The sequence below is a fragment of the Rutidosis leptorrhynchoides genome, chromosome 1, assembly GCF_046630445.1.
Source record: "Rutidosis leptorrhynchoides isolate AG116_Rl617_1_P2 chromosome 1, CSIRO_AGI_Rlap_v1, whole genome shotgun sequence".
Classification (NCBI taxonomy): domain Eukaryota; kingdom Viridiplantae; phylum Streptophyta; class Magnoliopsida; order Asterales; family Asteraceae; genus Rutidosis; species Rutidosis leptorrhynchoides.
The window spans coordinates 702,004,478-702,017,278 of record NC_092333.1 but is presented as its reverse complement, the minus strand read 5'-3'; the positions used below and the strand labels follow the sequence as shown (position 1 = coordinate 702,017,278).

The following is a 12,801-nucleotide window of genomic DNA, read 5'->3' as shown; positions in this document are numbered from 1 at the left end:
CGACGTCTAGATGACCATTTTAGAAAACATACTTCCACTTTGAGTTTAACCATAATTTTTGGATATAGTTTCATGTTCATAATAAAAATCATTTTCTCTGAATAACAACTTTTAAATCAAAGTTTATCATAGTTTTTAATTAACTAACCCAAAACAGCCCGCGGTGTTACTACGACGGCGTAAATCCGGTTTTACGGTGTTTTTCGTGTTTCCAGGTTTTAAATCATTAAGTTAGCATATCATATAGATATAGAACATGTGTTTAGTTGATTTTAAAAGTCAAGTTAGAAGGATTAACTTTTGTTTGCGAACAAGTTTAGAATTAACTAAACTATGTTCTAGTAATTACAAGTTTAAACCTTCGAATAAGATAGCTTTATATGTATGAATCGAATGATGTTATGAACATCATTACTACCTTAAGTTCCTTGGATAAACCTACTGGAAAAGAGAAAAATGGATCTAGCTTCAATGGATCCTTGGATGGCTCGAAGTTCTTGAAGCAGAATCATGACACGAAAACAAGTTCAAGTAAGATCATCACTTGAAATAAGATTGTTATAGTTATAGAAATTGAACCAAAGTTTGAATATGATTATTACCTTGTATTAGAATGATAACCTACTGTAAGAAACAAAGATTTCTTGAGGTTGGATGATCACCTTACAAGATTGGAAGTGAGCTAGCAAACTTGAAAGTATTCTTGATTTTATGAAACTAGAACTTTTGGAATTTATGAAGAACACTTAGAACTTGAAGATAGAACTTGAGAGAGATCAATTAGATGAAGAAAATTGAAGAATGAAAGTGTTTGTAGGTGTTTTTGGTCGTTGGTGTATGGATTAGATATAAAGGATATGTAATTTTGTTTTCATGTAAATAAGTCATGAATGATTACTCATATTTTTGTAATTTTATGAGATATTTCATGCTAGTTGCCAAATGATGGTTCCCACATGTGTTAGGTGACTCACATGGGCTGCTAAGAGCTGATCATTGGAGTGTATATACCAATAGTACATACATCTAAAAGCTGTGTATTGTACGAGTACGAATACGGGTGCATACGAGTAGAATTGTTGATGAAACTGGACGAGGATGTAATTGTAAGCATTTTTGTTAAGTAGAAGTATTTTGATAAGTGTATTGAAGTCTTTCAAAAGTGTATAAATACATATTAAAACACTACATGTATATACATTTTAACTGAGTCGTTAAGTCATCGTTAGTCGTTACATGTAAGTGTTGTTTTGAAACCTTTAGGTTAACGATCTTGTTAAATGTTGTTAACCCAATGTTTATAATATCAAATGAGATTTTAAATTATTATATTATCATGATATTATCATGTATGAATATCTCTTAATATGATATATATACATTAAATGTCTTTACAACGATAATCGTTACATATATGTCTCGTTTAAAAATCATTAAGTTAGTAGTCTTGTTTTTACATATGTAGTTCATTGTTAATATACTTAATGATATGTTTACTTATCATAGTATCATGTTAACTATATATATATCCATATATATTTCATCATATAGTTTTTACAAGTTTTAACGTTCGTGAATCACCGGTCAACTTGGGTGGTCAATTGTCTATATGAAACATATTTCAATTAATCAAGTCTTAACAAGTTTGATTGCTTAACATGTTGGAAACATTTAATCATGTAAATATCAATCTCAATTAATATATATAAACATGGAAAAGTTCGGGTCACTACACAGCCCACCTGCATAGACAGAATGCGACTACACGTGTCCTGGATCGCCTGCTGGGAAAACTCCCCCCCCCCCCCCAGAATCGAACCTGCGCCACTTCAGTGAGAGGTGAACACGGGCCCGCCCCCAAAGGAGCTGATACCACTCAAGCTGATGCCTCGGTGGTGAAACATTGCAATTTTAAAGCACCTCTTACAAGTTTTTAATATGTACCATTATTGGAGGTATGATGAATAGTGATGTAACAATCATGCTTTTTTCGTTAACTTTCCGTTAAGTATTTAATGGTCATTAATTGTATTCAATTTGATTTATTACTTGAATTCATATTTAGTTCTTAGAGGATACTAGTTTAATATGTGATACATATTCAAGAAAAACATGCTTCGGTTAAGTAAGTACATAGAAAACGATACGGTTGATGAAAACCACGAAAAACGTCTTTTAAGACAATGAAATGTAAGATAAATTTACTATAGCATCTTTTTTTTCTTCTTAAATTCATCACAAGTGGTATCCTATTATTACTCTTTCCGTTACAGTACAAATGTCTACTTACTTTTTGAACACAGTTTTAGAAAATTTCACTAATTTTATTCTCCACTAATCAAAAGTTTTCTCTCTCTAAAATAATCTCTTCTGATTGGTCAAAAAATAAAGTAAACACTTCAAATGGGACGCTTCAAAATAGTAAGGTGGACAAAGACTACATGCTAACAATCATTAGCCCATTACAAATATAATTAGTCTAATATCAAGATGTTTTCCGCCTGGCATTTCCATAATGTCACATCATCTCAAGCTTACTTTTGCAACTAACAAGAAAAACAATGAACTTAAACTTACAACTGTCCTAAATTCAATACTAATTTCGAATGCTTTCTGAAAATCATACCGTTATGGCACATAGTACAACCATTAATTGCATACAGCACATTTCTATACGATAAACTAGTTACATACCACGAGAAGAGAACGACTGACACTGTCATTTTCAGCCTGCTTGGAACACTACAAAAGGCCAAGCCATTGCAGTCCCTTTTTTATGTATCGAACAGGGCCTCCAAAATTAATAACACTGCCCTCATCATAGCATTAAGGTATTTAAGGTATTAAGTATAAATATATCCGTAAATTAGCATTCGTAAACAGTGTATTAAAGATGGTACATGACTACATATCTCAACAAAAACATACAACAACCCTCTAAAAACAAATGTGAGCTTAAGCCGTTGCGGATCACCTTATAATCCTTTCCAGCTATCAAGATTACTTACACAAATCAAACACATAATCACGTGTTCTTGGTTTGTATATTATCAGTCTCTCATTTTATCATCTGTGACATCTGGTTTTTCGTCCATTGCAGCCCGAAGAAGTTCTTCAGGGGTTGCAGCCGGGTCAAGATCCCAACACCCGTCGGGCAAATTACATCCCTGGCCACCGAGTACACAAGATGGGACCCGGTGAGAAAATCGTAACATTTCTCTTCTCGGGATCCAACGGTTTTGATGATTAGAGTCCCTCTGATAAACCGTTTTGTATCCTTCTAATTTCACTAACGACGTTACGCATACTCCGCGCTCTTCGCAATAATCAACGACAATTTCCACCATTTCGTACTGGTGTCTCACTTCTTTCGGTGTTTGTCGGTTCCAATCGACCGACCAGTTCCGATACACAGCCCAAACATCTCCACTTTTTGGGTATATTTTAACACACCCTCCTCTACCAACCTTCTCTCGACCCAAAAGATGAGAAAATATGTTGACTTGGTCAACTATATCAGAATGGAAAACACGAAATTTTCCACATGATTTAGTGAACCCGGATTCAATCCATTTGACTGAACCAAATTCTGCGTTTGATTTTGAATTCAAGTAGCTAATATAGAGCCGAAACGGTTTCACTGAAATAACCTGACGAATTAGACAATAAAGACGTGGCATACCATCTTCTTCATCATATATGGCCCATATTTGCTTCGGTTTGAATACTTGTTCAGATCTATCCATGTCAAAATCATGAAAATCTGGGTCGGGGACTGTTATCGGCCCTGGGCTAGTTTTCTTCATCGTTTTACTTTTCTTTAAAGCCAACTTCATTTCTTCTAACTTCGACCGAATCACTGATCTAGCTTTATCAATTAATAACTTTCTCGCATCAAAAACAGGGGGTGCATGATACCCGTCTGAACCAATATTCGCCACATCAGGGTCAGTTTTAAATAGTATCTGACCATTTGCGATTTGAGGCCCGTTTCCCACGTCAATCTTTCTCTTCTTAGGAGGCCTACCGAGCTTACCTTTTGCTCGTCCATTTGGTTTATGAACGAGATTAGGATCGGGATTACGTGTTGAAGTACTCCACTGAAAGGATAAGTTACCCGTGTCTTCATGTTCACGAGGAGATTGAAAAACAGAGGACCCATTGCCTGTAAAACATACTGATGAATTCGGTAAAAAAGTAGCAGCATTAGCATTAAATGAATGGTTAGCATACCCATTACGATCAGCCGCGTATGACCACGGACAATAAGTCACGGGGGCTTGACCCGTTTCAACTGCTACAAAAACCCCACGACAATTCTTACACGACAGTCGTTTATTAACATACTTTCTAAGATACTCATACTGAACACGACAAGATGTGCAGACAGTCCAAAAAGTATCAAGTTTGCCAGCAGACAAGTGATTATTTCGCCTAACATCGTACGAGTTGCGTTTTGCTTTATCAGATAATACACACCATGCTTCAGAAACAAGTTTAAAAGCTTCATCAGCCCCCATTGTTTTATTGTTATCAGGGTGAAGAAGAATTGCCATTTTTTTGTACTGTTTTTTTAATACAGATTTCTCCACTGACGGATGTAATCCAAGAACCGAATACAAATCAATTTCACCGTTTATTTTGGTTTGAGCTGCAGCGTATATTTCAAAAGTAGCCACCATTTGAGAAATGCCCTCGAGTTGCGGGCACATTGCTTGAGCCTTCAAAGCATACTGCTTTGCACCTGTGTAATCTTTTACCGAAAACAGCTTCTCCGCACTATCTTTCGCTCTAAGCGCTTCTTCTACGTTAAATTCCATTCAATTTTTCAAAAAAAATAAATATGATCTTGATTCCTTGCAACAAATCTATTTCCAACTAATAATGTCTACATTACTGCAAAAATTCAAACCCAAGATTGTAATTGTAACATAAATTATAAGAATTTAAAAAAGATTCAAACACACATTACACAAAAGAAATGAATTTAAATCACATTTGCATAGCTATAATAACAAATAGTTTCCAAATCATTCATTCTCAATTAATACCTAAAAACAACAATACACAACCTATTATAAGCTCAATTACCTAAAACCCAACTAATTTTCCCCAAATTATATTCAAAATACCATTTTAGGAAAGTTCACACTTAGTCAACAATATTTCAGAATATCTTCGAAATTCAGTTAATCCAATACATTAAGCACCAAAATGCATCAAAATAAACACAAAGATCGCATTTTTAATATAATCAAAATATATTATATATTATATAATCAAATTAAATTACAATTTTAAAATCTTAATTACAAATTAATTACCACAAAATTGAAGTAAGACGTACCTAGATCCACATCAAGCAGCAATTAAAACAGTAACGAGATCTAATATCAGTCGGTGCATTTGTTGCAGATTGCTTCAGATCTTGAATTAAGTAAAAGGGGATAACTTTACTGTAAATCTTGAAAGTGAAAAAAATAATTATCAATCATAACTTTAAATAAATAAAGGGTTTGATACTTTTATTCCAAAAATAAAGATTAGGGTTTTGTAAAAATAATAATTTTTGTTGAATTACAAGATTTACTGATAACGGCGGAAGATGATTGAAGATTCCGTCAAATCGCCGACCACAAAATAATTAGGTTAAAAATTTATACTTATTGTAAAATATAAACATAAAATAAAATAAATGATAATGTATGTGATAATAATAATAATATAGTGTATAATCGGGTGTAGTATAAGTTTTACAGGAAGTATTTTTATTTATTCTTCACTGTACAAATTACCAAATTTGATTTGTATAATTTATAATTTATATTTAATATAGTGTAGTATTTATATTTATTTAATATTAATATTAATATTTAATATTAATATCAGTGTCATATGCAATATTAATATTTAATATTATAAATATTAAATATTACGGAGTAGTAATATTTATTTAATATTTAATATTAATATTATAAATATTAAGATTAAATTAATGGGATGGTATAAGTGCGCAGGTTTGTGTGATGCGCACCCACTTAAGGTTTTACTAATAGCTCATTGGCTAAGACGAAGCATCATCATGGACCCATTTGACCCGAATCTTTGGGACTAAAACGATATCTGGTTGTGGGCCGCACCATAGATTTGTAATTGTAATGTGTCTTTTAATCTGAAACGACGTCACAAAAACATAGCTCGCAGTTATCTCCTTCAGTCTGAAATTCATCAAATTATTGCACTCATTGATACCCAAATTAACACATTTATAATCAAGCACATTTTATCAAAACTTCAGGGCAAAATGTTGTACAAAATGTTACACTCATTGGTTAAAAATTCTGCATATTAATCGGGATACAAAATGTTGTACATAGTTTCAAGTAAATTAGAAGAATAGTTCTAACTTTGTGCACATCCATTCGCAGTCAAAATGTTCCATGCAATGATCAGTTTATAGTGCTTGGTAAACATTGAATATGAGTTTTATGTCCTGGGCCTCATAAACTTCAACAAATGGACAAAAAAGAACTACGTTTATGGGCGGACACAACCAGAACCCAATTCAAGTTGCACTAAAAATTTATCACATCCGACCCATTTCTCGACCCAACCACTTTGACACCTCAGTTGCTCAGCTTTTAGAACAGCAGAAAAGATCCTCATATTAGAACATGAACCAGCCTCATGTATAACATAGAACAAATACATCAGAATAAATCAAAACTACTGATACACTAAAAAAATCTAACACAACATCCTTAACAAATATGACTCATTCATCCATAGCCTCAGCTGCAGCTATCTCAGAATCCAATTTGTTCATCAACTGCTCACTTACATGTTTAGCCACTGATATCATGTCAAGTATCACACTCGGATCCAAACCCGCACCACCTCTTTTGGTCAGCCCACAAATCAATCCTTGCCTGTTGACAGAAACAGAGACAGCAGAACTCATTTGTGATTCCTCTTCTGAAGTTGCATCTACAATATAATGCCTTCCAACCTACAGAAAAATAACAATAACACCAATAATCATCAACAACAACAACAACAACAACAACAACAACAACAACAACAACAACAACAACAAAACAAACAACAACAACAAAACCCAATACCACATGAGTGGTGTATGGGGGAGGTGAGATGTAGACAATCATTCCCCTATCCGAGAATAAAGACAAGTCATTTCTCCACCCAGAGTGAAACACTCTCAAGAGTAGAGAAAGTCATCCCTCTCTTTATTCGACGGATAAAGAGATTGCTTCCGAGAGGACCTCCGACCTTTAAGTAGGAAAAAGTTTAAAAAAAAAAAAAATACTAAAATAAAAATAATAATAGACGCCATGAAAATGGTATAATCAAATTTCCATGGGTTTGAAATCCTGCCTGAAATTTAATTTGCAAAGATGGACATGTCAAACCATTTATAATTGGAAAATGGGTTGACCCATGCTAGGTTCATCTTTCGAAGGTGAACTAATAAACAATTGGCTTAAAGAAAAACATATAACTGTTTTGGGTCCAACCACCATTAACCCATACCATTGCCTGTTCATTTTTAAGAATTACTCAACCTAACCGACCCGCCCATTTTGCCAGCCCAAGTAAGTATGTCTCACCTTGGTTAATGTAACTATGACAGGAACCGCAGTGGTGTCAAATTGTAGAAACTCTTCATCACTCACATCAACCTCTGGTTGTTCATCAGAAGATGCGGCTGAAGCAACATTCACTTTTGGAATACCTGTATTGCTTAAAGCAGCCTTTACAAACAAAATATTAATCAACAACTAGAATAAAATAAAATAAAGTAGTAAAAACAGTTACTCAGTACTAAACACTGTTAAAATATATTCCTAAAAAAAAAGAAAAAAAAAATCAAGTACCTTGATGGCTGCACCTAAGGCATCAAGTATATTTCCATCCATACTAATCACAAGACCATCGATATATAAATCCCAACAGACCTTCCCATCCACGATTGACAGAGACGAAAGATTAATTCCCGCTCCTTGCATACAGATAATGTAATATATTAGTAACAAACGAAAGGTATGAAATGATCGATATGCAGTAAGAAGATGGTAAATTGTATCTTTTGTTAAATTAAACTTTATTACCTGCTCCACTTTTACCTCCCAAAAGACATTGTCGAAGGGCTGAAGACAATTCCATTGACAATTCTTCACCCCCTCTCCTCTATATATATACAAAAAAAGATGTAGGAATTTGTAAGGTTATAATAACAACTTATAGAACTCGAGGAATAAAGAAAATGAAAGTAATTAACCGTTTTTACATCGTCTGCATTAAATATGTACTCATACGAGTCAAGTACACAAACGAAAACTCACAAATATATGGTCAAAAATATTAATAAACAACAAGTGTTCAAAATTGTAAACCTCAAATTCTGGTGCTGCTGTGGGACTACAATCAACAAATATGGAAACTTTTCCTTTGTCGGGTGCTGAGGAACTTGGTCTACCTAGCTCAGCCTGCAATCAAATAACGACAAATAGATCATGCAACATTCGTTATTTATCAGGAAAAAAAACTTTGATAAAGCAGGACGGACCAAAATACCTTTACACTGGCTATGACTTCAGTTTTACCCATCTTCACTCTCGCAGAACCATTTGCCTGTTAATAGAAACACATAACAAAACCGATTTCTTACCGATCAATACCACTTGCCCATAAAATGATCAAAGCTATACTGAATGATGATAAAAAGAGAAGGGCCTACTTGAGCAATGACTCCAGATTCCACAAATATGGGTCGGTACGATAACCGTTTACGACCATCAGTACGAAGGTCTTGTGCAATTCCACCTTGTATGAAATGCTTTTCACCAACAGATAACCCTACCATTCTTGTACCAGATACATAAATGAATATCAGTGCACACATTATAAATACATACATTTTTATATCACTACTAAAACATTAAATGATACAAATAATTTAATGCTATTGAAGCAGGATGAATAAGTCTACAAATTCACCTGCATCCATCATAGAAACTACCAAATTACAACTGATTCAATTTCACATCAAGTTATTTCTTGGTTCTTAAGTGATTGAATGCGTCAAGATACAATTAAAACCTAATTGTATCTACATGATATCACATAATAAAATACACAGATAAAAAACTTGACCTAAAATAAAAAACCTTTAGCAAATTTAAAAACTCCTAAATAGAATGGTAATTGGCATACTGTATAACTAACAGTCTATCTATAATCATATAAAAAGGGCAAATATAACTAACAAATAACGAAATAAATCAAATACATCTTATAAAATATTTACCTTATTGGAGTAGAGATAAACGGCTTGGAGAACAAAAAAAAGGCTTAGAGCAGTTAAATGTGTAGCTGAAGAAGAAGAAAGAAGACAGGAACGAGTGAAGGAGGTTAGCAAAATTTTCAGTTTAGGTCATTTGCATATTGGACCCAATTTTAGTTCCCATTCGGACCCGATTACTTATTTTGGCCCGATATAGCTCCTAAATGAATAAACAAGAGACCCAATTTATTTAATTTTAACGGTAGACACCCAATTAGATTTTCCCCCGTCATTTTGGACGGCTCAAAATTGTTATCAAGGGTTGGAGTACAAAAACTTTATATCTGTTATAATTTAGGAGTTTATGACTACTTTTTAGGCTTGATTCTTGACTACAGACTACTAATAGATATTAAAGATGAAAGAAGTGAGTATATGAAATATATTCAAATAAGAAGTGTATCGAATGTTTACATCTCATGGGTATTTATAATACTATAATTTACTGTACGTTTATCATGCTCATTTGGATTCATATGAAATTGGCAGACACTTTTTCTGACTTTTATAACACTCCTCCTTGGATGACAATTTTAGTTCATTATAGAGCAACTAGTACTGCCTCGTTAAAAACCTTGCTAAAGAAAAACCCAGTGGGATAAAAACTTTAGTTAAGGAAAAAAGAGTGCAATATAGAGTTGACTCCCCCTCAAGTAGACATCGCTGAGTCGTCATTTCTTTTGAACTTGCCTCATGTCAATATTGTGAACGTGTGTTCTGAAAACAGCGGTTGACAGTGCTTTGGTATAAAGATCAGCAGAGTTGTTGATTGAACGTATCTCATTTTAATCTGGTTGTCTTTTACGAGATCTTGAGTATATGAGAAGAATCTGAGGTTTTCATCTGAAACTGTATCATCTAAATCTTTTATGTACAAGTTTAGCCCCTGTGATCTGTCTACAGTCTTCTCTTCATGGTTTGCTCAAACCCTTATTTCAATTCCTATTCCCTTTTAGTCTTTTCTGAGCCTTACCAACATACCATTCTTTTCCATCAAACTTATGACCGTTAAGACTGTCTATGGCTTTGGCTGTAACGACCCGACTTTTTCGACTTGCTTTTATGCCTTGTGTTTTTGCGAAACTGCGTATTTGTGCGTACTGTGCTACTTTATACTCTGGAATCTTAATATACATGGTTTACTTTCATTTATACATTAAAACGTGCCTTAGAGTACGTAGGGTACTTAACTTGATCACCGGAAGCCTTTATGACTGTTAGTGTCACTTGACGTTTCGAATAAACCGCGAACTGCGCACACGTTTAACTTTTGTCGTAATCAGAATATTATGACTACGAAATATTAATTATTATTTTATAATAATAATTACTTGGGTTTTTGGATGCTTAATTACGATTAATAATTTAGTATAACACACTAGTTAGTCTTGTTGGACTTTCTACCTTGTTGGACTTAAGCCCACCCTACTCTAACTAGTGGCCCATTTAATTAGCCCAATAAATAATGGCTAGTGACCCATTAATAAGTAAGACAAATGCCCATTTATTAGAGGGAACATGCTAGCATTTGTGTCAAGTATTATCCTTAATGTTGCATGGGATCCTAACATAAGCACCAACTTTAGACAACCATTAACCAAAAAGCAGCTTTTTGTCCCCCTTGTATCCCCTTAATTCCAACGGCCAAGAGGCCTTCCCTCACCCTCATTTCCCTATAAATACTAGCCTTATTTCATCCATTTTACACTTGCTTTCATTTGTAATTCACACACACTCACTCTCTAATTCTCTCTAGTTCTTTCTCTCTCTAAAAGTGTAAGTATTTTGAACTTTTCTTCTTCTTCTCCTTCTCATCATCACGAAATCATCATCATCATCATGGGTCAAGCTTTTTAGCTTTTGATCTTGATTACATCTTGTAGATTCAAACATGGATTTGAATCTTTCAAGAACATGGAAGATTCAAGCTTTCTAGCTTTGAATCTTCACTCACTTTGTAGATCTATATTTTTTTAACTTTAATCTTGTTATTTTGTTATAAAGATTCAAACTTGTGTTTGTAATCTTCATATAACTTAAAGATCTAAGCTTTATGCTTCAAGATCTTCAAGAACAATCAAGATGCAAGCTTTCTAGCTTGGATCTTCATATCTTTTGTTGGATCTAAGTTTTCTAACTTATGATGTCATTATTTTGTTATAAAGATCAAAACTTGTGTTTATGGTCTTCATATAACTTAAAGATCCAAGCTTTATGCTTCAAGATCTTCAAGAACACCAAAGGTTCAAGCTTTCTAGCTTTATAACCTTGCAACTTGTGTGAAAAGGATCCAAGCTCTCTAGCTTAGGGTTCCATCACCTCATTTGACTTAGATTATGTTCATACTTGTTTGATTGATGTAAAGTTTGTAGCTTTAGTTGTAAATGGAACTTGTAATTGTGTTAAGACTAAGGATATGATGTAACTTTGGTTCATCATCCATCTAAGACTCTTAATTGAGTTGTTTTCTTACTTGGTCTTAACTTATTGTGTGTTGATGGTGGAATCTTGGTCAAGGTGATGCTAACCCATCAACGAGTTGTACACTTGAAGCTACAAGCATCAAGGATGAGAACCGTGATGAGCATCAGGCACCAAGAACCCCATCGGAGCACTTGTTTACTGTTTTTTGGGATCTGATCAGTAACATGCGCTACTGTAAAGTTGATTTTCAGTTAGTTCGGTTCGATTAGATGATTTTCTGTTTAGGCCTCGTCTTAATCCGAGTTACGGTTTAGGATTTATGGCCCTTCGAAAGTCACTACGCCCTTGTAACGTTGTGCTAAAATTTCTGACCTACTCGCACTTAAACCGTCGCCACGGTCAAACGAAGATGATTTAGGTTCTGAAAATTGGTCAGCGGTTAGAGGACTCACATACGGAGCCATAGCCACTGACTACGCTTCTTTTCGATTTACGTAGAGGTCGTAGCAGCTGATCCAAGTCAGCCTATTGTTTTGACCTCTATACTTGATTAACTTACTTAGCTTTTATGATGATGAATGATGATGATGATGATACTTAAACTTATTTTATGCACTAATAGAACTTATAAAGACAACCTACTGACCTAGTAACCTTTGATTTAGGCTGACGACCTTTCGGACCGACTTACTACTTGCACACTTTCGTATCGACTTGTATTGCTTTCACTGTGAGTTATAGCTTCCCTTTTTACTTTACTATTTTTGGGACTGAGAATACATGCGCTTTTTATGTTTTACTTATTTGAAACCAGTACTTAAACTTTACATATGTGTGGGTTATATAACGGCATAAACTTTCCCCTTAGCATGGTAACGTTTAACTATTGGTTTTTGAACCGGTAGACGCGAATCTTAGTTATGGATCCATAGGGTTTGACATCCCCACTCGGGCTAATCGCGCTAGCATTTAACGGGTGTTTAATACTTCGAGGACATACGCACTCGCCAGGT

General features: G+C 34.3%; 2 protein-coding genes across 2 annotated transcripts; both read right to left on the bottom strand.

Moving 5' to 3' along the window:
- Positions 1–2,669: 2,669 nt before the first annotated feature.
- On the bottom strand, positions 2,670–5,671 carry LOC139886159 (uncharacterized). The gene is made up of 2 exons (XM_071869910.1): positions 5,348–5,671; positions 2,670–4,896 (listed from the first exon to the last, which is right to left on the bottom strand). The coding sequence occupies exon 2, from the start codon at positions 4,818–4,820 to the stop codon at positions 3,051–3,053; it is 1,770 nt and encodes a 589-aa protein (XP_071726011.1). The 5' UTR covers positions 4,821–4,896; positions 5,348–5,671; the 3' UTR covers positions 2,670–3,050.
- Positions 5,672–6,328: 657 nt separating this feature from the next.
- On the bottom strand, positions 6,329–9,407 carry LOC139886158 (uncharacterized). The gene is made up of 8 exons (XM_071869909.1): positions 9,329–9,407; positions 8,759–8,885; positions 8,596–8,652; positions 8,415–8,507; positions 8,130–8,208; positions 7,896–8,020; positions 7,629–7,772; positions 6,329–7,009 (listed from the first exon to the last, which is right to left on the bottom strand). The coding sequence occupies exons 2-8, from the start codon at positions 8,882–8,884 to the stop codon at positions 6,776–6,778; spliced, it is 858 nt and encodes a 285-aa protein (XP_071726010.1). The 5' UTR covers position 8,885; positions 9,329–9,407; the 3' UTR covers positions 6,329–6,775.
- Positions 9,408–12,801: the final 3,394 nt, after the last annotated feature.